General features: G+C 46.0%; 1 protein-coding gene across 11 annotated transcripts in view; it reads right to left on the minus strand.

Moving 5' to 3' along the window:
* asxl2 (ASXL transcriptional regulator 2) overlaps positions 1–26879 on the minus strand; it is a 311793-nt gene that overhangs the window by 26325 nt on the left and 258589 nt on the right. For all 11 annotated transcript variants that reach the window (XM_070885123.1, XM_070885132.1, XM_070885125.1 and 8 more), the window contains 3 exons: positions 24048–24188; positions 19780–19943; positions 16587–16683 (listed from right to left, as the gene is read on the minus strand). In XM_070885123.1, the coding sequence (XP_070741224.1) occupies positions 16587–16683; positions 19780–19943; positions 24048–24188 (402 nt within the window). The remainder of the gene's footprint in view (positions 1–16586; positions 16684–19779; positions 19944–24047; positions 24189–26879) is intronic.

Genomic DNA, 26879 nt, shown 5'->3' on the forward strand with positions numbered 1-26879 from the left:
GAAACGCAATTACTTCTTTTAAGTAGATAAAGACAAGTTATTTTCTGTGCAAAAATATCACAGAAATAGCCATGGGATGAATGATGAGTAATTTCTTTTTTGTTTTTCGAATAGCACTATGGAACATTAAACTGGCAGACATCATCAGAGCACCACCAACAGTACTGCACTAAAGTGTTAGTCCAGATTATGTACTCAAGGGTACTCAAGTCACGCAGTGGGTTTTTAATCCCCAAACTTCTGATTCAGAGGCAAGAATCCTACCAACTGAGCCAAGCAGACATTTGATGGATGACTGTCCTGTGCACAAATATAAAGCAATACTTCCATCTTTGATTCACAAGGAATAATGAAGAACAATAGAATGACAATCTTTAAGAAATGATAGAACTTAGGAAACATTTAATGTGAGAGAGAAAGTAAAATTATGGAATCCTGATTGAGATTTTGCACCCAAAATAGAGTATGCCTATTTTTCTATTTCAAATTCTATTTGGCCTGCTGTGCATTGCCAGCATTTTCCATTTTGAACGTACAAAGACTAAAGAGTACTGTTCCATTCTTGCACATCTGCAGGCAAGCATGGGCCACTAACCAGGTTTACAGCTCACTTACCTCCGAGCTGAAGGGCTGTGATTCAAGAAGGAGCTTCATTGCATATATGCCTATTGACTCCCAGACATACATAATGCTAGTTTTTTTCTCAAATTAGTTGCCACTTGTAGAATAAGAATTTCACCATAAGTGGTTGGAAGTATAAAGCTACAACAAACCACAAAAGAATAGCAACACAGAAACAAAAGAGAGAGAAAAAAAACATAATGGTGATACATGCTAAATGCCAAGTATCTTCCCTCCACCTCACCCCAGATTTTAATAGCTGAAAAGTAAGTTGATCACGGCAGACAGAATGTATTTGCGGCCAGGAGAATCATGTCATCAGATTCTTGTCAGTCAATCAGATGAAGCTTAGCTAAGTTGTTCATACAGTATTGCTAAGAGCACCACTTAGCATGGACATTCAGCTGGGAGACTCCAAGTTAGTCAGTCCTGCATTAAAAGGTTTAAGAAAACTGAAACAAATTGCAACATGACAGAAGCGGTGTGTTGCATCCTAGAGTACTTAAGGAGGTGGCCTTGGAAATAGCGGATGCATTGACAGTCATTTTCCAACATTCCATTGACTCTGGATCAGTTCCTATGGAGTGGAGGGTAGTCAATGTAACCCCACTTTTTAAAAAAGGAGGGAGAGAGAAAACAGGGAATTATAGACCGGTCAGCCTGACCTCAGTAGTGGGTAAAATGATGGAATCAATTATTAAGGATGTCATAGCAGTGCATCTGGAAAATGGTGACATGATAGGTCCAAGTCAGCATGGATTTGTGAAAGGGAAATCATGCTTGACAAATCTTCTGGAATTTTTTGAGGATGTTTCCAGTAAAGTGGACAAAGGAGAACCAGTTGATGTGGTATATTTGGACTTTCAGAAGGCTTTCGACAAGGTCCCACACAAGAGATTAATGTGCAAAGTTAAAGCACATGGGATTGGGGGTAGTGTGCTGACGTGGATTGAGAACTGGTTGTCAGACAGGAAGCAAAGAGTAGGAGTAAACGGGTACTTTTCAGAATGGCAGGCAGTGACTAGTGGAGTGCCGCAAGGTTCTGTGCTGGGGCCCCAGCTGTTTACATTGTACATTAATGATTTAGACGAGGGGATTAAATGCAGTATCTCCAAATTTGCGGATGATACTAAGTTGGGTGGCAGTGTGAGCTGCGAGGAGGATGCTATTAGGCTGCAGAGTGACTTGGATAGGTTAGGTGAGTGGGCAAATGCATGGCAGATGAAGTATAATGTGGATAAATGTGAGGTTATCCACTTTGGTGGTAAAAACAGAGAGACAGACTATTATCTGAATGGTGACAGATTAGGAAAAGGGAAGGTGCAACGAGACCTGGGTGTCATGGTACATCAGTCATTGAAGGTTGGCATGCAGGTACAGCAGGCGGTTAAGAAATCAAATGGCATGTTGGCCTTCATAGCGAGGGGATTTGAGTACAGGGGCAGGGAGGTGTTGCTACAGTTGTACAGGGCCTTGGTGAGGCCACACCTGGAGTATTGTGTACAGTTTTGGTCTCCTAACTTGAGGAAGGACATTCTTGCTATTGAGGGAGTGCAGCGAAGGTTCACCAGACTGATTCCCGGGATGGCGGGACTGACCTATCAAGAAAGATTGGATCAATTGGGCTTGTATTCACTGGAGTTCAGAAGAATGAGAGGGGACCTCATAGAAACGTTTAAAATTCTGACGGGTTTAGACAGGTTAGATGCAGAAAGAATGTTCCCAATGTTGGGGAAGTCCAGAACCAGGGGTCACAGTCTGAGGATAAGGGGTAAGCCATTTAGGACCGAGATGAGGAGAAACTTCTTCACCCAGAGAGTGGTGAACCTGTGGAATTCTCTACCACAGAAAGTAGTTGAGGCCAATTCACTAAATATATTCAAAAGGGAGTTAGATGAAGTCCTTACTACTCGGGGGATCAAGGGTTATGGCGAGAAAGCAGGAAGGGGGTACTGAAGTTTCATGTTCAGCCATGAACTCATTGAATGGCGGTGCAGGCTAGAAGGGCTGAATGGCCTGCTCCTGCACCTATTTTCTATGTTTCTATGTTTCTATGATAAGGAGAAGAAAATGGCAGGTCTTTCAGCTATATTTCCTCTAACAGGTAGAAAGAGATTGCAGCATCACCTCTGGGGCAAGTAAGCAAAGGCATTCTTGCAATGTTGTTCATCATTGATTGTAGTGCCACATCTAAAGCCAGTAAGAACAATAGGCATTGCTGCTTCAGTATTATCCATTGATTTCAATAGACCAGGGGCATAACAGTGTCACCTATTCAAGGATTACAGTACTGGACTGGACTGTGTGCTGTTCATTATTTTTTTAACCAGTAAATATTATTGAGAATATTTCTCAGAATTAGTAATTACCTGTTTGAGGAAAAATTCTCAATAATCCTTACTGGTTAAAAACAATGAGCAGCACTCATTCTGGTATTATATAAATTCTACTTAGTAATACTCAATCAACATTACTGGGAATATTCTCTATTTGAAATAGACATTACACAAGCTGTTTAGCTGGGCACTTCCATCTATGTGGGTACTGCCATTTGAAACTGCAATTGGAGAAGATGGTATAGCAACAACATGCATCAATCAACCAGAATATATCTGTGCTATTCATTGTTGAATCATCATGCCAGTAAAAAGATAAATCTTCTCCTTAGGCAGTCCCTCGAATCGAGGATGACTTGCTTCCACACCAAAAAGGGATGAGTTCAATGAGTTCACAGGTGCTTCAATGAAGGACCTAATATTCCAGGTCCCGAACTGCATATTGAAGAGTGAAAGATGCCTGTGTGTGAATTTTTTTAACGTGTGGTGGCCGTTGCACACCAGCCACCACATGAGCTTGACAAAGCTAGGTCTTGGTCCAGTGGCAAGGATTAACCAAGATGACTGGAAACCAACTCTGCTGCACGGACCGAGTACGCACACATATCAAAGATAAATAGTGTGCAGGTGGGCAGCCCATAATCAGAGCCTTACATCTTTGTCGTAGCAATCCAGACAGTGATGCGTTTGAATGCAAGCCTGATTGACATTAAAAGTTCTCTACTCTCAGTGTGGCATGCCACTAAACACTACATGAAAATACATCACTGCATTTCAAGCAAACATAGCCCTGACATTCAGAAGCTCAGGCTTAATGATAATAAAATTAAGTGGCTTGTAATTGTCTAACCTCCTGGTTGAACGTGGACCAACTATTGACTACAGGAAATAGTGACCGTCAAAAAAGATTATAAATAATAGTTAATGTAAATAGAATTAAAGTTTTAGTTCTGATGAGAAGATTCTAGACCATCGACTTGGATAACCAGATTTTTCCAAACTGGCTGCTATTTGAAGTTGTTACAAAGTATAGTGGGCAGGGCTCCCAATAGGAATCCCAGATTAATCCTGTAGTATGATGCAGTCATGTACCAATTAGCTGTAGTACAAAATGGTAGTTCAAGAGTTTGTGGCCAATATTGTTCACATGCTTATTTTCCCAATTTAAGCTGAGTCATCAAAAGTCGGCAGATGCAAACAGCTTCCTCACAAAGAGAAAGAAAAAAACTAAAAAAAAAATAATGTAGAACAACACAAGCTGGCTACAGAAGAGTTGGTGAGGCTTGGGAACGGGTCACCCACCTGCCCTCTCAGTAGCATACGTCACAGCTAAATCTAGAATGGAGGTTAAAATGATTTCTCTTCTTTACAAAAGGAGGTGTAAATGTGAAATTAATATTAAAGGATTAAAGTTTATATCCAAATGTCAGCTGTGGCTCAGTGGGTGGCACACTCACCTCTGAGTCAGAAGGTTGTGGGTTCAAGCCCCACACCAGGAACTTGAGCACATAAATCTAGGCTGACAGACCTGTGCAGTGCTAAGGGAGTGCTGCACTGTTGGAGGTGCCGTCTTTTGGATGAGACGTTAATCCGAGGCCCCGTTAGCTCTCTCAGGTGGACGTAAAAGATCCCATGGCACTATTTCGAAGAAGAGCAGGGGAGTTATCCCCGGTGTCCTGACTGATATTTATCCCTCAATCAACATAACAAAAACAGTTAATCTGGTCATTATCACATTGCTGTTTGTGGGAGCTTGCTGTGTGCAAATTGGCTGCCGCATTTCCCACATTACAACAGTGATTACACTCCAAAAAGTACTTCATTGGCTGTAAAGCACTTTGAGACGTCCAGTGGTCATGAAAGGCGCTATATAAATGCAAGTCTTTCTTACTAACAGAAGCTAAAGGATTTTTTTACTACAGATTCTTTTATCATGATTACAGCCTTGTATTTTTGTTTTGATTTCAAAAATTGATATATAAAATACTTAAAAAAAAATAGTACTTAGTAACAGTTACACTTGGCAGTGAAATAATACAAGTAAAGAAATGCCAAACGGACAGAAAGAACATGAAAAACAGACTGTTAGGTAGTTCTGATAAAAGGTCATCGGCCTGAAATGTTAACTCTGTTTCTCTCTCCACAGATGCTGCCTGACCTGCTGAGTATTTCCAGCATTTTCTGTTTTTATTTCAGGTTTCCAACATCCTCAGTATATGCTTTTGTTTCTGCGACATTAAACTCCTCAGTGGAGAAGCAAAGTCTTTTATCAAAGAAGCTGGCAGAATGCCATTATATTATTACTTTGGTAACTTGTTCCTATATTATATAAACCCTCTTCCAAAACATAAACATGGCTTGGTAAGTTTGAAATTAATTTCTTAAAATGTTAATTTAAGTTGCTCCGAGCAGAGGTGAAATGATCTAACAGAATTGTAGATGGCATTCAGTGATGCAATATAGTATTTAAACAAATACAGTGTGCCTCAGTAATCTTTAAAGATATGTAGTGCGCCTTTGCACTTTAGTCCACTATTTAAACAAATACAGTGTAGGTTAGATATTTAATACAGGTTGTATCCGGAACTCCCTTATCCGGAACCACCCCTCGTCCAGAACCATTCCCGGCCACCGGGTGGCGCATGCGCAGAACTCTGACATGAACAAATTGAAGTCCTTCTTCGCTGCCGACTCCCGCAATCGCTGGCCTGACCCCCGTGATCCACCGTCGCACCCCCCCCCCCCACCCACCTTGATCTCTCTGCTGCACTCCCAGCCCCAAGCCAGCCAGCCCCAATATCCCCTTGCTCAGTGCCTGTAATTTAACTTGACCACCCCTCGTCCGGAAAAATCCCTTATCCGGATCAGGCCAGGTCCCAAAGGTTCCGAATAAGGAAGGTTCAACCTGTATACTGCTTAAGCTAATCTAGAACAATAAGCTATGCCTTTATGTTTATTATTGGTCAGCCCTATCTTCAGATTTCGATGTTGAGGAAAAAGCTTAATATCAGACACATTGGGGGGAATTTTAACCTAAAAAACGGGTGGGTTTCGGTTGGGTGAGAAGATAAAGTGTTGAAAATCTGAATCCCAACCAAAATGTGCCTCCAACCTGCTCACTTTTGGTTTTAACAGAGGGCGAGCAACCAACCAGTTCACAGGAGGCTGGTCCTCCATTTAAATATTATAATGAGGCTGTAAGCCTCTGATTTCACTTCTGAATTTAACTTTAGCTGCTCGGATTTTGCAGACCTCGTGAAACCTGCCAGCTAAAGTAAGGCGAGGACTGCTGGCTCCAGGAGTCAAATGCCTTTACACTTATCTCCTGGATTCAGTGCCCCTACCTAACCACCCACCATTGATGCCCCCCCCCCCCCCCGCCCCATCCAGGAGGCCTCTGATCTCACACCCCTGATTGTTCACGACCCTCTCCCCATGTTGCTTCCAGCCCCTGGTTGTTCCCGGCCCCCGATCGATCATGGCCCCCTCCCTGTGCTGCTCCCGGCCCCCGATCGATCATGGCCCCCTCCCTGTGCTGCTCCCGGGCCCCGATCGATCATGGTCCTCTCTCCGTGCTGCTCCCGGCCCCCAATTGATCATGGCCCCCTCCCTGTGCTGCTCGCGGGCCCCGATCGATCATGGTCCTCTCTCCGTGCTGCTCCCGGCCCCCGATCGATCATGGCCCCCTCCCTGTGCTGCTCCCGGCCCCCGATCGATCATGGTCCTCTCTCTGTGCTGCTCCCGGCCCCCGATCGATCATGGCCCCCTTCCTGTGCTGCTCCCTGGCCCTGATCGATCATGGCCCCCTCCCTGTGCTGCTCCTGGCCCCCGATCGATCATGGCCCCCTCCCTGTGCTGCTCCCGGGCCCCGATCGATCATGGCCCCCTCCCTGTGCTGCTCCCGGCCCCCGATCGATCATGGCCCCCTCCCTGTGCTGCTCCCGGCCCCCGATCGATCATGGCCCCCTCCCTGTGCTGCTCCCGGGCCCCGATCGATCATGGCCCCCTCCCTGTGCTGCTCCCGGCCCCCGATCGATCATGGCCCCCTCCCTGTGCTGCTCCCGGCCCCCGATCGATCATGGCCCCCTCCCTGTGCTGCTCCCGGGCCCCGATCGATCATGGCCCCCTCCCGGTGCTGCTCCCGGCCCCCGATCGATCATGGCCCCCTCCTATGCTGCACCCGGCACCCGATTTTTCCCAATCCCTTCCCCGTGCTGCTCCCAGCACCTGTTCTGCTCCAGCCGGCCACCCCCCAAGCTCCCACGCGAGGCCTCCCTCCTCTCAGTGGCCTACTTGTGCGCAACCAGCCTCTCAATCTGGCTGGCTGTGGGTGGAAAACAGAGGTTACATTCGGCAGGGCCTGAAGGAACTCTGTTCACCCAGGTTTCCCGACCCCCTTGGAGCCCTCCCCTGAATATTGAGGTCAAACATATCTGATGCCCCACCCTTTATTCCCGGTATGCTCGTCCTCCACATCTACGTCAACTGGGGGAGTGAGGTCGGGGATAGCGCCGATCTTGCCCGGCTTCAGGGAGGCCGGACTCCATCATGGATTCCACCAGGGAACTCCCTGCCACGTCTCCTGGATGTCGGATGATGTGCGATGCCAGCCTGAAAGGAGGTGGGGCATGTATGTAAAAACTGCTCTGCTTGCAAGGCCGACAAAACAAATAAGACAGCCAAGGATGGCAATGCCACTGCCTCCGACCCCATGCCAGTTAATACCAAACGTGCGGTTGATGTCGGAGGCCAATGTCATCGCAGTCTCCGGTGGATAAGAATAGAGCACCTGCGGTGAAGGATGGCGTACGAAAAACCTTGACTGAATTGGGCACATTCGTGATTCCGAGCCCGCTTCTGTAGAAAACTTGCAACCTGCAGTCAGGTTCGAGACAGGGAGCCAAAATCAGCAGGAGAAAGGTGGAGGCCTCTGCCGACATGGAGGTTTCTGTTATATATGTAAATTTGTATTTACTCTGTACAGCCACCAGAGGGCTCATTCCCTGGAGTCCCAAGGGATCCCATAATCCCTTGGGAGCACAGGTATTTAAGGAGGCTTCACAGGTTGGAGAGGCACTCTGGAGACCTGCGATAAAAGACTAAGGTCACACTTTACTTTGAGCTAACAGTGTTCAGTCTACCTCTTTCTCCATACATAACAACTGGTGACGAGATAGCGAACCCAAAGAGGCAGAGAACAGTGGGCATCCTGGAGAAATTCTTGGAGGAAGATGATTGGGAAACTTTTGTGGAGCGACTAGACCGATACTTCGTGGCCAATGAGCTAGATGGGGGAAGAGAACACTGCCAAACGAAGGATGATCCTCCTCACCGTCTGTGGGACACCAATGTATAGCCTCATGAAGAATCTGCTCACTCCAGCGAAACCCACGGAGAAATCGTACAACGATTTGTGCACACTGGTCCGAGAGCATTTGAACCCGAAGGATAGTGTTCTGATGGTGAGGTACCGGTTCTACACCTACAAAAGGTCTGAAGGCCAGGAAGTGGCGAGTTATGTCGCCGAGCTAAGACGCCTTACAGGACATTGCGAATTTGAAGGACATTTGGAGCACATGCTCAGAGACTTTTTCGTACTTGGCAGTGGCCACGAAACCATACTTCGCAAACTTTTGACTGCAGAGACCCCAACCTTGAGTAAGGCTATAGCGATAGCCCAGGCGTTCATTGCCACAAGTGACAATACGAAGCAAATCTCTCAGCACACAAGTGCTGCTACAAGTACTGTGAACAAAGTGATGTTGTTTTCAAATCGTAACGTACAGGGTAGGTCACAGATACCTGCAGCTACATGTCCGCAGACGTCTCAGGGTGATGAATGCAAGGCCATTAACACGTTGCTGGCACTACGGGGGTGATCATCGATTCCATTCATGCCGATTCAAAGAGTACGTTTGCAAGGGCTGTGGAACAATGGGACACCTCCAACGAGTGTGCAGGCAAGCTGCAAAGCCTGTTAAAATCTGCAAACCACCATGTTGCAGAGGAGGACAGATCCACGGAGAATCACGACGAACCAGAGCCTCAGATCAAGGAGGCAGAGGTACATGGGGTGCACACATTCACCACGAATTGTTCCCCGATAATGCTGAATGTTGAACTAAATGGACTCCCGGATTCAATGGAGCTGGACACGGGCACGAGCCAGTCCATCATGGGCAAAAAGACTTTCAAAAGATTGTGGTGCAACAAGGCCTCAAGGCCAGTCTTAACTCCAGTTCGCACGAAACTAAGAACTTACACGAAAGAACTGATTCCAGTAATTGGCAGTGCTACCGTAAAGGTCTCCTACGATGGAGCGGTGCACAAGCTAGCACTCTGGATGGTACCGGGCGATGGTCCCACGCTGCTCGGCAGGAGCTGGCTGGGAAAGATATGCTGAAACTGGGACGAAGTCCGAGCGCTATCGCCCGCTGACGACACTTTGTGTGCCCAGGTCTTAAACAAATTTCCTTCGCTGTTCGAACCAGGCATCGGGAAATTCCAAGGAGCAAAAATGCAGATCCACCTAATTCTGGGGGCGCAACCCATCCATCACAAGGCGAGAGAAATACCGTACATGATGAGAGAAAGGGTAGAGATTGAGCTAGACCGGCTGCAAAGAGAGGGCATCATTTCCCCGATCGAGTTCAACGAGTGGGCCAGTCCTATCATCCCAGTCCTCAAGGGAGATGGCACCATCAGATTCTGTGGCGATTACAAAGTAACTATCAATCGTTTCTCCCTGCAGGACCAATACCCACGACCAAAGGCCAACGACCTCTTTGCAAAGCTGGCGGGAGGAAAGACGTTCACGAAGCTGGATCTGACTTCCGCCTACATGACACAGGAACTGGAGGAATCATCGAAGGCCCTCACCTGCATCAACACGCACAAAAGTCTTTTTGTTTATAACAGATGACCGTTTTGAATCCGATCGGTGGCGGCGATATTCCAGAGAAACATGGAAAGCTTACTGAATCGGTCCCGCACACCGTGATCTTCCAGGACGACATCTTTGTCACAGGTCGGAACACAGTCGAGCACCTGCAGAACCTGGAGTGGGTTCTTAGTCAACTCAACCGCGTGGGGCTCAGGTTAAAACGCTCGAAGTGCATTTTCCTGGCACATGAAGTGGAGTTCTTGGGAAGGAGGATTGCAGCGGACGGCATCAGGCCCACCAATGCGAAGACGGAGGCAATCGAGAACGCACCGAGGCCACAGAATGTGACGGAGCTGCGGTCGTTTCTGGGACTCTTGAACTACTTTGGTAACTTCTTACTGGGTCTTAGCACACTGTTAGAACCACTGCATGTCTTATTACGAAAAGGGGACGAATGGGTTGGGGCAAAAGCCAAGAAAATGTCTTTGTAAAAGCGAGAAAATTGTTAAGCTCAAACAAATTGCTTATGTTGTATGATCCATGTAAGCGTTTGGTACTAGCATGTGATGCGTCGTCATAGGGCGTCAGGTGTGTATTGCAACAAGCTAATGATTTCGGGAAACTGCAAGCTAATGATTTCGGTTGCTTATGCATCCAGGAGTCTGTCTAAGGCTGAGAGAGCCTACAGCATGATTGAGAAAGAAGCGTTAGCGTGTGTCTATGGGATAAAGAAAATGCATCAATACCTGTTTCGGCTAAAATTTGAATTGGAAACTGACCATAAGCCACTTACATCCCTGTTCTCCGAGAGTAAAGGGATAAATACCAACGTATCGGCCCGCATCCAGAGATAGGCGCTCACGTTGTCCGCATACAACTATGCCATCTGCCACAGGCCAGGCACAGAAAACTGCGCCGATGCTCTCAGTAGGCTGCCATTGCCCACCACGGGGGTGGAAATGGCACAGCCCGCATATCTAGCCCTGGTTATGGAAGCATTTGAGAGTGAGCAATCACCCGTCACTGCCCGGCAGATCAAAACCTGGACAAGCCAGGACCCCTTATTATCTCTAGTCAAAAGCTGTGTGATTTACGGGAGCTGGTCCAGTGTCCCAGTGGAAATGCAGGAAGAGATAAAGCCGTACCAGCGGCGCAAAGATGAAATGTCTATACAGGCAGACTGCCTTCTATGGTGCAATCGAGTAGTGGTCCCCAAGAAGGGCAGAGACACCTTCATCAATGACCTCCACAGTACCCACCCAGGCATCGCAATGATGAAAGCAATAGCCAGATCCCACGTGTGGTGACCCGGTATCGATGTGGACTTGGAGTCCTGCGTTCACAGATGTAATACATGCTCGCAGTTAAGCAATGTACCCAGGGAGGCGCCGCTAAGTTTATGGTCTTGGCCCTCCAAACCGTGGTCGAGGGTACACGTCGACTATGCAGGCCCGTTCTTGGGTAAAATGTTCCTTGTGGTTGTAGATGCGTACTCCAAATGGATTGAATGTGAGCTAATATCGGCTAGCACGTCCGCTGCCACTACTGAAAGCCTGCGGGCCATGTTCGCCACACACGGCCTACCCGATGACCTAGTGAGCGACAACGGGCCATGTTTTACCAGTGCTGAGTTCAAAGAATTCATGACCCGTAACGGGATCAAACATGTCACATCTGACCTGTTTAAACCAGCGTCCAATGGTCAGGCAGAGAGAGCAGTGCAAACCATCAAGAAAGGCTTGAAGAGGGTAACTGAATGCTCACTGCAGATTCGCCTATCCCGAGTCCTGCTTAGCTACTGCACGAGACCCCACTCACTCACTGGGATCCCACCTGCTGAACTGCTCATGAAAAGAGCACTTAAGACAAGGCTCTCGTTCGTTCACCCTGATCTACATGAACAGGTAGAGCAGGCGGCTTCAACAAAGTGCATACCATGATAGCGCAAATGTGTCACGCAAGATTGAAATCAATGATCCTGTATTTGTATTAAATTATGGACAAGGCCCCAAATGGCTTCCCAGCACTGTCGTGGCCAAAGAAGGGAGCAGGATGTTTTGGGTCAAACTTTCAAATGGACTTATTCACAGGAAACACTTGGACCAAATCAAACTCAGATTCACGGAATATCCTGAGCAACCCACCTTGGACCCTACCTTTTTTGATCCCCCAACATACACACCAGTGGCAACCAGCACCACAGTTGACCATGAAGCAGAACCCATCATCCACAGCAGCCCAACAGGGCCCAACACACCAGGCAGCCCAGCAAGACCAGCTGCACAGCAGCCCAGCGAGGGCCCAACAAATGATTCAACAACACCAGCTTTCACACTGAGATGTTCAACCAGGGCAAGAAGGGCCCCAGATTGACTCACAATGTAAAGAATTACACTATTGACTTTGAGGGGGGGGGGCGGGGTGAGTGTTGTTATATGTGTATACTTGTATTTACTCTGTACAACCATCAGAGGGCTCATCCCCTGGAGTCCCAAGAGATCCCATAATACCTTGGGTGCACAGGTATTTAAGGAGGTTTCACGGGTTGGAGAGGCACTCTGGAGACCTGCAATAAAAGACGAAGGCCACACTTTACTTTGAGCTCACAGTGTTCAGTCTGACTCTTTCACCATACATAACAGATTCCTATTCTCTGCACCCATCCGGGAGGAACAGACGAAGATGCTATTCCTTGGGAGCAGAGGAAGGTTCATGTCCCTCTGTGGAAGAGGAAACGGCGCCAGTTGCGGGTTCTGCGCAACCGCGCCCCCCCTGCCCCCCCGGATCCGCACGAAGTAACACTGTCACTAGTCGTTGGGCCGGGCATTCTGAGGTGGGTGAGGCCGATGAGGTTAAGCTCGCCTAGCCACCCCCGGGAGTTGCTCGACCTGGTCGCCGACTTTAATAGAAACCCACTGCCCGCGGGGTGGCTGCGGAGAAGGGGAGGCCCCCCTTTCTCCGTCTCTCACGTTTGTGCTGGGTGTGCTGGGGGAGCTTGTGATGGTTCTTTCCCCGGTTTCGCCACACAGCCAGAGGCGGAGAGAGGCCCCCGAACTGCTGCTGCGCTCCAACCCAGGCCCCCAAGGAGGAGCCTAGAGAGGACTCCTCTGCCGTCGATCCTGGGGATGGGATGGTGACAGAGGTGGGACCGGCTGGTCGGCCAAGCCGTTTCCTGCACACCCTGTGCGGATCAGCTGCTGGTGATGAGCTCCTGGAGGAGGACAGCGCCTCACTGGAGGGCACTGCGGATAATCCATCACCAGTGAGCCGCTGGATGCCCTCATGCCCCCTACCTTTGAGGAGTTCCAGGAATGCTTGCCTGGGTCGTCGCAATAAAGTCACCAGTTCTAGCCAACACATTACAGGAAAGATGTGATTGTACTAGAGGGTACAGTGGAGATTTACGAGAATGTTGCCAGGACTGGAGAATTTTAGCTGTGAGGAAAGATTGAATAGGCTGGGTTTGTTTTCTTTGGAACAGAGGAAGCTGAGAGGAGACCTTATTGAGATGTGTAAAATTATGAGGGGCCTAGACAGAGTGGATAGGAAGGAATTATTTCCCTTAGAAGAGGGGTCACTAACCAGGGGGCATAGATTTAAAGTAAGTGGTGGAAGGATTAAAGGAGATTTGAGGAGAAATTTCTTCACCCAGAGGGTGGTGGGGGTCTGAAACTCACTGCCTGAAAGGGTGGTAGAGGGAGAAACCCTCACCACATTTAAAAAGTACTTGGATGTGCACTTGAAGTGACGTAACCTATAGGGCTACGGACCAAGAGCTGGAAAGTGAGATTAAGCTAGATAGCTCTTTTTCAGCCAGCACGAACACGATTGGCCAAGTGGCCTCTTTCTGTGCTGTAAATTTCTACGATTCTATGATTCCAGCTGGCACTGGACAGCACTAGGTCCGCCGTTTCTGCGTCTCCCACTTAACGAGGATGGTCAGGCATTGGTGTGTGTGTGTGTGTGTGTACCCAGGCTGCGACTTTCCATCTTCAGATCCTGCAGAGATATCTGTACATTGAGGTACAGATGGTGTACACTGGCGACGCATTTCTTCCACTAGCTGCACAACCTCAATTACAACTGCAGCTCCTGTTTATAGAATTGGGGTGTAGTCATACCTCCGTTCAGGAACTGCCCGTCTTTTACCAGGAACTAATCAGGATCTGGAACACTGTCGCCTCCAGCCGGAGTTCTACCCCGTCAGGAGTGGCATAATCCGCACTTCCACAATCGCGGTTTCAGGAGGCTGACTGAGGGGAGGTCCCTGGATGTCACGGTGACCAGAGTCAGGGACATACTGGATAGCGGAGGTGCGGGCTGGCACAGAGCATGTCCTGGTAAGGCATCCGCTCTGCGGCCAAAGCCATCGGGGCACTGAAAGAGGCGTTCGGCCCTGACTCCACTAGGTGTGTCGAGGAGGCTCAAGCATGTGGAGCGATCCCATCCGAGCTGAACCTCGTTCGGACGGAATTTCTCAGCGGTACCAGGCCCCTAATCCTCTCTTGGGAGGCAGTGTCTCTCAGCATGAGCCACCTCTTGGCGATCCCTTCCATGCCATTCCACTCTGCACGGAAGGGTTTCCTGTTCGGGTTGCACTTGCACACTCTCCACTTTGTCTTCCTCAATTGCTATCCGAACCACTTGGTCATCTGGAGGAGGCAGGTGTCCCTAATGGAGGGCTCTCTACACGGGAGTCCTCCGCTTTTCTATTGGGGACTTGGCGTGGATTATGGAGCAGGCCTATGCAACACATTTTTAAGTAGGTTCACTGACTCCCAGGACGCCTGCAATTTCTGTGGCCTGAAGGACTCCGTATTCTATGTATACTTTAAGTGTGAAAGGTTACAGCCAATCTACCAATTTTTGAAGGGGCCATTCCTCAATTTTTGGTTGCACTTCAGTCCCACGCTCCTGATCCTTGGGCACCTGGTGCAGGGGAGCAGGCAGATCTGAGGGCTTCATCACCCCCAGAAACAAAATTTTGGGCTCAATTTTCCCCAATGCCGTTTTTTGGCGTACTTGAAGAGTTACGCCTGTTTTTGGGGGCCCAACTACGCCAAAAGAAAAAATCCCAACTTTCTCCGTTTGAATTGTTGATTTTGGTGCCGCTTAGCTGCTCCTTTAGCTTTGGGGGTGGGACCTAAGATCTGCACCAAAAGGATCGGGTTGCCAGGGTAACGAGGGACACACTGCGGGCTGAGGCTGGAAAGTGAAACATACAACACATTCTGGCCAGCTCACAGCAACCTGCACAAGCACCTTGCACATTGCAGCAGATTACCAGCATGAAATTATTAAAGAGTTTATGCCAAAAGTCTATCTCCCCCTCCCGGAGCCGCTGCTAACCCTGGCCGAAAGGCCTCCCCCTTTCCCCCTCCCTCTCTTGCTCTCTGCTGTTGCTGTCCCAGACATGGAACTGGATCTTCTGCACTAATTCTCTTAACTGCGCCAATTTTGTTAACTGTCCAAAAGGTTTTTCCAGAGCGGTCGCATAAGCCTTTCTGAGAAAAACTGGAGTAAATTGGAGCTGGCCAAACTTGCTTAAATGGCCAGAATTGGTGCGGGTAGCAGGTTACGTCCCCAATGAAGTAAAAAAAATCCAGCTAAGTGATTTACGCTTGCGCAGAAACTTTGGGGAAACTTGGGAGATTTTAAAAACGGTGCACGCCAAAAAAATGGCACAGATAACTGTGGAAAATTGGGCCCTTATAGATTTGATTTGTTAAGTTTCTTTTAAATTTAGTTTAATTTGCAGTTTATTGGTTGTGCCCTTTTAAAAGGGGGCACTTGCTTACTGTCTTATTGATGATGGCAATAGCCATCAATCACCGAATTTCAACATAAAAGGTGTAAGCAACTTAAGACAAGGCTCCGGTATTCTAACCTTCATCACCTGGCTATTCAATTTTTTCAACCATCCTCATGTATGTGCTGTAAACTTTCAACGCACAACTGCACCAGCAAACAGCAAACTATTCAGAATACATTACAGATATGGATTGATACTGAGATGAAATGGAATGAATTCTTATTTTTGATATGTTACAGCTCAAAAAGTTGACATTCATCTTCTTCATTGAGCTGAATTGTAATGAGCACTGGGAAGATGAAGGCTGGCACTTTAGGACAGCATTAAAATAATGGGTTGAACACCCCACTGAGTATTCTATCTCACTGAAATACAATATATATAATTATATTAAAAAATACGATATGGAAGATACAGAGTTGAATCCATTAACATCATAAAGCTACAGGATTTACAAACATTATTTGCCACTGCAAACTGAATTGTCATTTTTATGTCTTGTTATTTGAAAATGTTACTTCTTCCTTTTGTCAGTGCCTCTAAGCCATGCATCATTCCTCAGAGGGCAGGTGATCATCTCCCAATCATGTGACTGAACATGCAACACATACTTGTGGATAACAGTAGTTCACCGGGTTTAATACCATGCATTATTCTGGAAACTTTTGATATCACACAAACAATCATATTTCAGAATAATATTTTAAAAGTGAAACAGTATATCATATAATGGCTAGACCTATGGAGATAGTCACCATAACACTGCTAGCTATGACACATTCTACTTAATGTATAAAATAGTTGCCCATCAAATTCAATATTTTAATAGACTGCTACTAAATGCCTCATTGTTTTTTCAAGTGGAGGAATGCAAATTGTACACTTGAGTGATATCGCTGTTTTAAAAAAAAAATAACTGGCCAAAGTTACTCACCCTCTGATAACCGTTCCTTCCAGCCCTGGGCTGCAGAAGTAAAGAATTCATTATTCAGTGCTGAGGTGCTCAAACGCATCAAACCATCTGTACCCACCTATGACAAAAATTCAAACGGAACATTGGGGAAAAAAGCATTGCAAAGGCAGCCACTTGTACATTATTCAGAAAAATCCTTGGTGTATAACTGCTGCATTTAACAGGACAGATACAAAACTAAGAACACATGAGGTGAAATTTGACTTCGGTGGAAGTGCCACACAGGCGATAGCCAACCAGCAGTCCATTTTAGATACCTCCAGACTTTATTTTCTGTCAACTTCAACGGAGAAGAAAATTGAGCAGGGTGTAAAACATGCTGCTGATTGGCGGTAATACAACACGGGCGATAGCCAAAGTCTAATTTCACCCCCTCACTATTTCCTTTCAATTTACATTTTTAAACCACATTTGCAACCCACCATTGCCACTTCCAGCCCAACTGACATCAGATGTGAAATGGCACAGCATTAAACCCAACAGACCACTCAGAAATTTACTATGCATCTTGGATGGTGTATTTGAGGTTCAAACCCACAAAGTCCTTTGCAAAATAGGGCCAAAAAAGTTAAATTTCATGCCCTATGTTCCATGACCCAAAAGCGCCTGAAATATGTCCAATGCTATATTGGCTTAAGATGATAATCAAATATTTCCAGTGGTCGCCTTAAACAGGTTCTTTGCATATGGTAAAGAAAGGCCTAAAGCCTATTTAAGGACCACTCTCTGAAATTCACAGAAACTGGCCGAAACATGCTCCACTCAGATTTCTGGTTCCATCTGTTGCCTAACCAGGGGTCTGTAAAGAAACTGCTGGAGACTACCAACATAATAGGTTAAAAAAAATTTAAACTTACTTAACTGTGGAGCCAGGCCACCCAGGACCTAACCAGCATCACAGCTAGCCCAAATTGGTCGAGAGGAAACCAGTGTGCTGCCTCAGGGAACCCAACAAGCACTCACAGCTCACAGGAATGGTTCAAATGAGGTCCGACACCCAGTTTCAAATGAGACTCAAGCCTCTGGTGCGCGCTGAATATTTTTGGCCTGAAAGTAACTTCAGATCTTAGCTAGTGGGGTGCCACAGGGATCGGTGCTGGAGCCCCAACTATTTACAATCCATATTAATGACTTGGATGAAGGGATCGAGTGTAATGTAGCCAAGTTTGCTGATTTGCTGATACAAAGATGGGTGGGAAAGCAAGTTGTGAGGACACAAAAAATCTGCAAAGGGATATAGACAGGCTAAGTGAGTGGGCAAATATTTGGCAGATGGAGTATAATGTGGGAAAATGTGAGGTTATCCACTTTGGCAGGAAAAAGAAGAAAGCAGATTATTATTTAAATGGAGAGAAATGACAAAATGCTGCAGTACAGAGGGACCTGGAGGCTCTTGTGCATGAAACACAAAAAGTTAGTATGCAGGTACAGCAAGTAATCAGGAAGGCGAATGGAATGTTGGCCTTTATTGCAAGGGGGGTGGAATATAAAAGAGAGGTCCTGCTACAACTGTACAGGGTATTAGTGAGGCCACACCGAGAGTACTGCTTACAGTTTTGGTCTCCTTATTTAAGGAGGGATATACTTGCATTGGAGGCAGTTCAGAGAAGGTTCACGACGTTGATTCCTGAGATGAAGGGGTTGACTTATAAAGAAAGGTCTAGTAGATTGGACCTGTACTCATTGGAGTTTAGAAGAATGAGAGGTGATCTGATTGAAACATACAAGATACTGAGGGGGCTCGACAAGGTAGATGCAGAGAGAATGTTTCCTCTCGTGGGGGAATCTAGAACTAGGGGGCATGTTTCAGAATAAGGGGTCGCCCATTAAGACTGAGATGAGGAGGAATTTCTTCTCTCAGGGGGTTGTAAATATGTGGAATTCTCTGCCCCAGAGAGCTGTGGAGGCTGGGTCATTGAATATATTTAAGGTGGAGATAGACAGATTTGTGAGCGATAAGGGAGTAAAGGGTTATGGGGAGCGGGCAGGGAAGTAGAGCTGAGCCCAAGAACATATCAGCCATGATCTTATTAAATGGCGGAGCAGCCTCGAGGGGCCAAATGGCCTACTCCTGCTCCTATTTATGTTCTTATGTTATGTTCTACATCCTCCATTTTCCTTCCAGCAGTGGGTTCTTCTACTGTGGGTCAGTTTCTGGAAGGGGGAGGTTAACATTCGGGTCAGGGACCCTTCGTCAGAGCACAGCACTGGTGGGGGTCTGTGTCTTTGGTGTGGAGTTGTCCTTTCTTTCTTCTTGGGCCTGACAGATCTTGTATGTTTTGCGTGCATTTTCAGTTTTTATTTTGTTTCTGCTACATCCATAACATTAGTAATTTTTCTCTTTTATGTTTCTTTATTTCTCGTGCTTTGGATGTTCTTGTGCCTTCTCACCCCCAATCTTTACATATTTTTTTGTCCCATCAATATCTCTCCATTACCTCACTGATTTTCTTTTATATCATGTTACTGTTTTTCTTTTATCAATTTACAGGGCATTTAACATATTAATTCCCTCTCTGTGATTGTTGTATCTAATAGTTCTCTCCCTCTTCTCCTCCCCTCCCCTATCCCTTTCTCTTTTGCAACCACCATACTAAAATGCTGGTTGTCTTAGTCATCAGTCTGATGAAGGGTCCCCCACCCAAAATGTTATAACCTGTCTTTTCTCTTTATAGATTCTGACTGACTGACTTGCTTTGCATTTCCAGCATTTTCTGGGGGGGGGTTTTCTCCCCTCACAAAGTTGCCTCTTTCGGCTGGTGTCTGAAATGGCTTATCTCGTGTCCCAATTAAAATCGCTGAACTTCTCAAAGTTGCTGGCATTTTGCATTTGCCTCGTTTATACTGCAGTTCAGACCTGGAGCACCAGTGGCAACATGGAACTGTGGACGTGCAAATTTTCACATCTCCTCTTGCTACTTTCACTGCTTTGCTTCTGGAGGCAGGGAATTAAACCATCTCATGAGATGGTGTCCTGTACTTCTGGAGCCATTTACCCTGTTTCCCTCATCTCAACTGCTGCCTCTGGATGCAGCACTGTACTGCAAGTGAAGTATCACAAGTTCAGTGGAATGCTAGTCCTGTGTTTTTAAGGACATACTATTTGATGGGCAAAAAACAGAGCTGTATTTCTATTGATTGACCATGCACAGACCTGTCTGTCCACCTCAGGAAGCAGGAGAAGCAGTCGTTGCTGGAAGTCTCCAGGGAAAACAGAAAATGTGTGCTTATTTATAAGAGCCCGCAAATTTGTGTTTACAAGTATGGAATCCGGCGTCTCTACGTCAATATCGGTGGCTTTTGTTCTTTTCAGCTGTCCTATAAATTAAACCAAAATAATAAATTAATTTCTTACTGTAAGCTTAGAGTATGCTCAATTCATTTCGACTCAACAAAATGTACGATTTTAGATTTTCAAAACACCAGTTTAAAGCTTTCAAGATAATAGTATGTGAATGCAAGTTTAAATCCGGGAACTATTTTACGAATTCCTGCTACCCGTGACGGGCAGCCTCACTTGCCATGATTTTACATCCATTAAAGTTAATAGATGGAAAAGTGAGAGCAGTGCTCCCACAATTAACGCGTTTGGCTTTTCAAGCAAGGCATTGTCGTGGGCACATCTCTGTACCAACAAGACTAAGGGGCTGAATTTGAGCCCCACCCCAAATGGGGCGCACCAAACATTGTTGAAAGTTTTTCCCTACCCCAGTCCATGGCACCAAGAGGTGAATCTGAATCTGGCTGAATCCACGGCCATAATTGTGAGCTCGACTTGGCAGTCGGCCGACAAAAAAAATAACATGGTGTCGCCGGCAGTGCTACCTCCTCTTTAAGGGCGGCTATGCCGCCAAGGCACAGAGAGTGTACCAACAGCAAAAGCTGTCGGTGGCACCGACCCACGGCGGCACCATTCCTGTGGGGCAATTCCAGGAAAAGGGCAATTTCATGAAGGGGTCGCCACCTGTCGGTAAGGGGTTGGCAAAGCGGTCTCCTACACCGCTCCAAACCTGAGGAAGGGCAATTTTTAAATGGCGGCCATCCTGCACCGACCCGTGGCTGCCGCTTTCAGGTGGCCAGAGGTCTTTTCGAAAGGGGCAATTTCGGCCCCTAACAGTTAACAGGATTATATATATCATTTAAGTATTGTTGCTTGACTAGTACTCTAATTGACTTATAAATAGTACCTTATACTTTTCTACTTTCATTTGACTGGTAGTAAAACGGTCACGCATATAAAAATGTAATCTGACAAAATGTGACCTAGCGTCCCAAATTTCTATACGATGCAGAAACCCAGAAGTTTAACATTTGATTCAAATATTTTCATACAACCCCTGCATACACAACACTCCCCCGCAATTAATCTTTGGGTTTCAGAAACATAACCATGGTGTACAACAGTCAAACAAGTGAAAATTATAAAAACAAAGCACACAATAGATGTTACCTACAGCCTATATGCACTTCTATACAACGTCCAACAACAGCACTGAGATCTTTCTCTCTGGCTTCAGGAGCCTCCTGAACCAAATCTCTTCGACTGCGCTTTTGATCTCCTGCTCACAATCTGCCCTCTATCCTTGTAAAACTCTCTGCAACCTCTCTTTAGGCGATGTAAAGATAACTGACACTTCTTGACCACAATATAAATTATTTAAAATTGTTCTTTCAGAGTCCAAATTAATCTTTATCCATCAATACAAGAAAACTGCAAACTGAAAAAAAACTTGACTATGAATGATATAAAGATTTATTCCAAAACGTGTACCAACTGCTCAGTTTTTCAAATAATCCACAGAACCCTGCATATCATCCACTTTAGCTGCTATCTGTTGAATGAACCAAATTGATTAAAGTCAAGAGGATCCAAGCATGCCAATTATCATAATCAGTTTGACTGGTCTGTTTCAGAACTATTACAAGTTGTCTGCTTTTTTTAGGAGTCCAAGTTTCAACAAAACCTCAGCAATGACTTTTTTTGAAAGATGTCATGCAATCAGGAAGCAGCCTTAACACACTAACAACAATTATGAAGTACAGAAGTGCGCCATGGGAATTTCCTTGACCCGTGTCACACCAGCTTGTCTATTTCACGGTTCAGTAGCTTTGTAAGTTAAATACAGTGACACATAAGAATTAGGAGCAGGAGTAGGCCATACGATCCCTCGAGTCTGCTCTGTCATTCAATAAGATCATGGCTGATCTTCGACTGCAACTCCATTTTCCTGCCCTATCCCTTAATTCCTCGATTCCTCTGGAGTCCAAAAATCTATCTATCTCAGCCTTCAATATACTCAGCAACTGAGTATCCACAGCACTTTGGGGCAGAGAATTCCAAAGATTCACAACCCTCTGAGTGAAGAATTTCCTCCTCCTCGCAGTCTTAAAAGGCCAGCTCCTTGTCCTGAGACAATGCCCCTCGTTCTAGACTCTCCAGCCAGGGGAAACAATCTCTTGGCATTTATTCTGTCAATCCCCCTCAGAATCTTATGTTTCAATGAGACCACCTCTCATTCTCCTAAACTCCATAGATTATGGCCCAATCTACTCAATAAAAGAATAAGTTAAACTCAAAGCTGATTAGTACTTACACTGAATATAAAAACAGAAAATGCTGGAAATAGTCAGCAGGTCAGGCAACATTTGTGGAGAGAGAAACAGACTGAACATTTCATGTCGATGACCTTTTGTCAGACTGACGAAAGGTCATCGACCAGCAACGTTGTTAACAGTTTTATTGGGTATGAAATGAATAGTGACAGTGTCATGACTTTTGGATTGGAAGAACTTCTCTCCCCTCCGATGTCCCCCCCCTCAGTGTCTCTCTCTTCCTCCAACCTCGTCCCTCCCACCTCCCCCAGGCTCTCTCTCTCCACCCCCCCCTCCCCCCGCAAGCTCGCTCTCACTTCATCCCCAGGCTCTCTCTCTCTACCTCCGCCGCCCCCCCCCACCTCATCTCTCTCTCCCCCCACCAGGCTCTCTCTCTTCCCCCTCCCTCCCAGGCTCTCTCTCTCACCCCTCCCTGTCGCCCTCCTTCTGCTGCGGCTCAGCAGGAGGCTCGGGGCCCGGTCAGAGGCTTGCGGCTCAGTTCTCTCTCTCTCCCCATCCCACCACTTCTCTCCCCACCCTGCCGCTTCTCTCTCCGGCCTGCCACTTCTCTCAGGTTGGCGGTCGCTCGCGGAGAAATCAACATGGTCGGATCGGAGGAGCAGGCTTGCGAAGGATCAGCATCTAGAATCCAAGGAATCAACAATGTGGTCGAACTGATTGCAGAGTTCCACTTCCAGTTGGGAGGCATTGGGGGTGGTGTCTCGAGGGGATCAAGCGCAGAAGGACCGAAAAACGACAGTATAAATAGTCAGTTCCATGTACTAAATGCATATTTAGCATGTTGCAGTGGTTCCCCACATCTGTGTGACCTGGGCTCAGATCCAACCCACATTGTTTCCTCTCTTCACTAATTGTAAAGGTCTGAAATAAAATGATTTCAATCAGTTCATTCCCATGGGCTCAAGTTTACAGCAGAGAATTGCTCGTAATTCAACATTAAATTGGAGACTCATTCACAGGATGCCATGTACACATGGCTATTTCACAGTCCTGCAGTGGGAGCTCCTCTAATCTGGATTAGGGTTCAAACAATGTTTTCTGACAGTTCACCCTACACCTTGTCCTTGCTGTAGCTGACCTGGGAGCATTTAATTCTTGGCCCAAAAGTTTCAGCTCTTGATGAGAAGGAGAAAGCACGCAAAAAATTACAACATTAAAACTTTATGATTTGATACATCACTAATTCCAGAAAAATATTTTTGCACGTTATACACGGCATACACATTTTGAAAGCTAAAACAAAGTTTTTAAGTTCTCAAAAGCTTACGTGCAATGCAAGTGTTCAACCATTTTTATAAAACCTACATTTCAATTTCAGAATTTTACTTTACTTTATATTTGTGACTTCAGTTGTTGTCACAAATGTTTGATAAATGTCTAGTAAGCGTACTTGAGAAAGGACACTTCAATGACCAACTTCCTTCTCCAGGAGAATGACTCCCTATTCATGGTTACAATCACTTTAATCACGTCAACAACGAATTTCTGAAACAACATAATTGTATTTCTCAGTGGCATGACTGAATCCTTGAATGTTGAAAATTGTGTGCCATGGTTCTTTGCTTGGGTTCTGGGAGCACATCTGGGAGAATGAATCTGATTTTCTGCCCTTTTCACCATATTGCTTGTATGCTTCTGCCAGGTGAATGAAAGTACCACTGGCAACAGAGAATAACAAATCGTTTGAGCCTTATATCCAGTGGCCTCTCCAATAAATGAAGATATTTGTTTGACTGTGTTCTTTTCTCTTGTATTTTCTATTTTTACAGAACTGAAAAGCGTATACATACAGAATTATTTTAAACTCACTTGCGTTGAGTCTCTCGGACCTCTGAGAGGGCTTCCTGCCCAGTCCAGGCAGAGTTTGTTCCATTTTACCAGATGATGATGAACTGGAGGTTGAATTCTGAGGACTTGTTGAACACCCATCTGATTGTTTCATTTCCCAGCCTGCAGTGAGATGTGATACTATGTTTTGAAATGGATGCGTCATATTTGTACAAAAAACAAAGAACAAATCCATGAAAAGAAATTTAAATAAAAAGCTTAAGTTAAGCACCAAGATAGTCTTCCATTCAGCATGTTTGTGTATGTGTCTGTACTCGTGTCTGGGGCTGAGATTTCTTCTCAAAGCACAGGATCAAAGAAATGTAATGTCCCTTTTATATTATAAAACCATTTAAAGACCAAGCTATTCAATAATTCAAGTTCTTGGTGGACAATCTCATGCATTCACATCCCTTTCAAGTCATTTTTTGCAACTTTATTTCTGGCTACAGGACCTCACCTGCAGACTGTGATTCACAAGGAAGATGAGGTAATCTGAAGGAGATGACAAACCTGGTAGTGTTTGGTGACAATTTAGAACTAATTTTGGATGCAAACTGGATGATCTGAAATCAAGTTCTGGTCTGAATTTTGGATTTTCTCAATTAATTCAACTTTATGAAGGTTCGTATCAAAAATCCAAAATATTTGAAATGGCAATGTTTAACATAGTCAAGAATTCTGCACAGTTTACAGTCAAAATGGGACAGCAACACATTTTAAATGCTTCATAACGAGTACTTACTGTAAATTAATAATACATGCGACACAACATTTATACACTGGTTATAGTTTTACGTTTACTAAAGTATAACTATTAATTATCGCTAGAACAGCTTTTCAACTGCAGATATATTTCTGGCTCTTTTAATAGTTCCTCTGATACAGCTGAATTGAACATTAAATACCAATTTATAGCAACACTTCAAATGTTTCAATTTGAAACGAAGTACTGAAAACTCATTTAAAAAAGCAGAAAAAGCTGCAAACCCTCATCGGGTCAGGCAGCATCTGTGGATAGTGAAAGGTAGGATTAAGGTTTCAGCTGATGCCTTTTCCTCAGTAGCTTAAGATGTTACCTATTTGACCCCAAAATTAGTTTCCGATCCCATATTCACTTCATCACCAAGACCGCCTACTTCCACCTCCGTAACATCGCCCGTCTCTGTCTCAGCTCATCTGTTGCTGAGACCCTCATCCATGCCTTTGTTACCTCTAGACCTGACTATTATCATCATCATCATCATCTTAGGCAGTCCTTCGAAATCGAGGAAGACTTGCTTCCACTCGGTGGCTGTACAGTCCAAACATAATAAGAACATAAGAATTAGGAACAGGAGCAGGCCATCTAGCCCCTCGAGCCTGCTCTGCCATTCAAAAAGATCATGGCTGATCTGGCCGTGGACTCAGCTCCACTTACCCGCCCGCTCCCCGTAACCCTTAATGGTTAAAAATCTATCTATCTGTGATTTGAATACATTCAATGAGCTAGCCTCAACTGCTTCCTTGGGCAGAGAATTCCACAGATTCACAACCCTCTGGGAGAAGAAATTCCTTCTCAACTCGGTTTTAAATTGGCTCCCCCATATTTTGAGGTTGTGCCCCCTAGTTCTAGTCTCCCCGACCAGTGGAAACAACATCTCTGCCTCTATCTTGTCTATCCCTTTCATTATTTTAAATGTTTCTATAAGATCACCCCACATCCTTCTGAACTCCAACGAGTAAAGACCCAGTCTACTCAATCGATCATCATAAGGTAACCCCCTCATCTCCGGAATCAGCCTAGTGAATCGTCTCTGTACCCCCTCCAAGGCTAGTATATCCTTCCTTAAGTAAGGTGACCAAAACTGCACGCAGTATTCCAGGTACGGCCTCACCAATACCCTGTACAGTTGCAACAGGACCTCCCTGCTTTTGTACTCCATCCCTCTCGCAATGAAGGCCAACATTCCATTCGCCTTCCTGATTACCTGCTACACTGCAAACTAGCTTTTTGGGATTCATGCACAAGGACCCCAAAGCGGAAATTACAGTCTTTGTAACAGGTGGGGTAGACAGTGGTTGAAGAAAAGGGTGGGTGGAGAGCTTGGTTTGCCGCACGCTCCTTCTGCTGTCTGTGGTTGTTTTCTGCATGCTCTCGGCGACGAGACTCGAGGTGCTCAGCGCCCTCCCGAATGCTCTTCCTCCATTTTGGGCAGTCTTTGGGCCAGGGATTCCCAGGTGCCAGTGGGGATGTTACACTTTATCAAGGAGGCTTTGAGGGCGTCCTTGACGCGTTTCCTCTGCCCACCTGGGGCTCGCTTGCCGTGTAGGAGCTCAGAGTAGAGCACTTGCTTAGGGAGTCTCGTGTCGGGCACGCGGACGATGTGGCCCGCCCAACGGAGCTGGTTGAATGTGGTCAATGTTTCGATGCTGGGAATGTTGGCCTGAGCGAGAACACTGACGTTGGTGTGTCTATCCTCCCAGTGGATTTGCTAGCCTGGCTGGTCTCCCAAATTGCACCCTCCGTAAACTTGAGTTCATTCAAAGCTCTGCTGCCGGGATCCTAACGCACACCAAATCCCATTCATCCATCACCTTGTGCTCACTGACCGACATTGGCTCCCGGTCCGGCAACGCCTCGATTTTAAAATTCTCATCCTTGTTTTCAAATCCTCCCATGGCCTTGCCCCTCTCTATTTCCGTAACCTCCTCCAACCCTACGAGCCTCAGATCCCTGCGCTTTTCCAATTATGGCCCCTTGCACATTCCCAATTTTAATCGCTCAACCATTGGCAGCCGTGCCTTCAGCTGCCTAGGCTCTAAGCTCTGGAA

The sequence above is a fragment of the Pristiophorus japonicus genome, chromosome 7, assembly GCF_044704955.1.
Source record: "Pristiophorus japonicus isolate sPriJap1 chromosome 7, sPriJap1.hap1, whole genome shotgun sequence".
Lineage (NCBI taxonomy): Eukaryota > Metazoa > Chordata > Chondrichthyes > Pristiophoridae > Pristiophorus > Pristiophorus japonicus.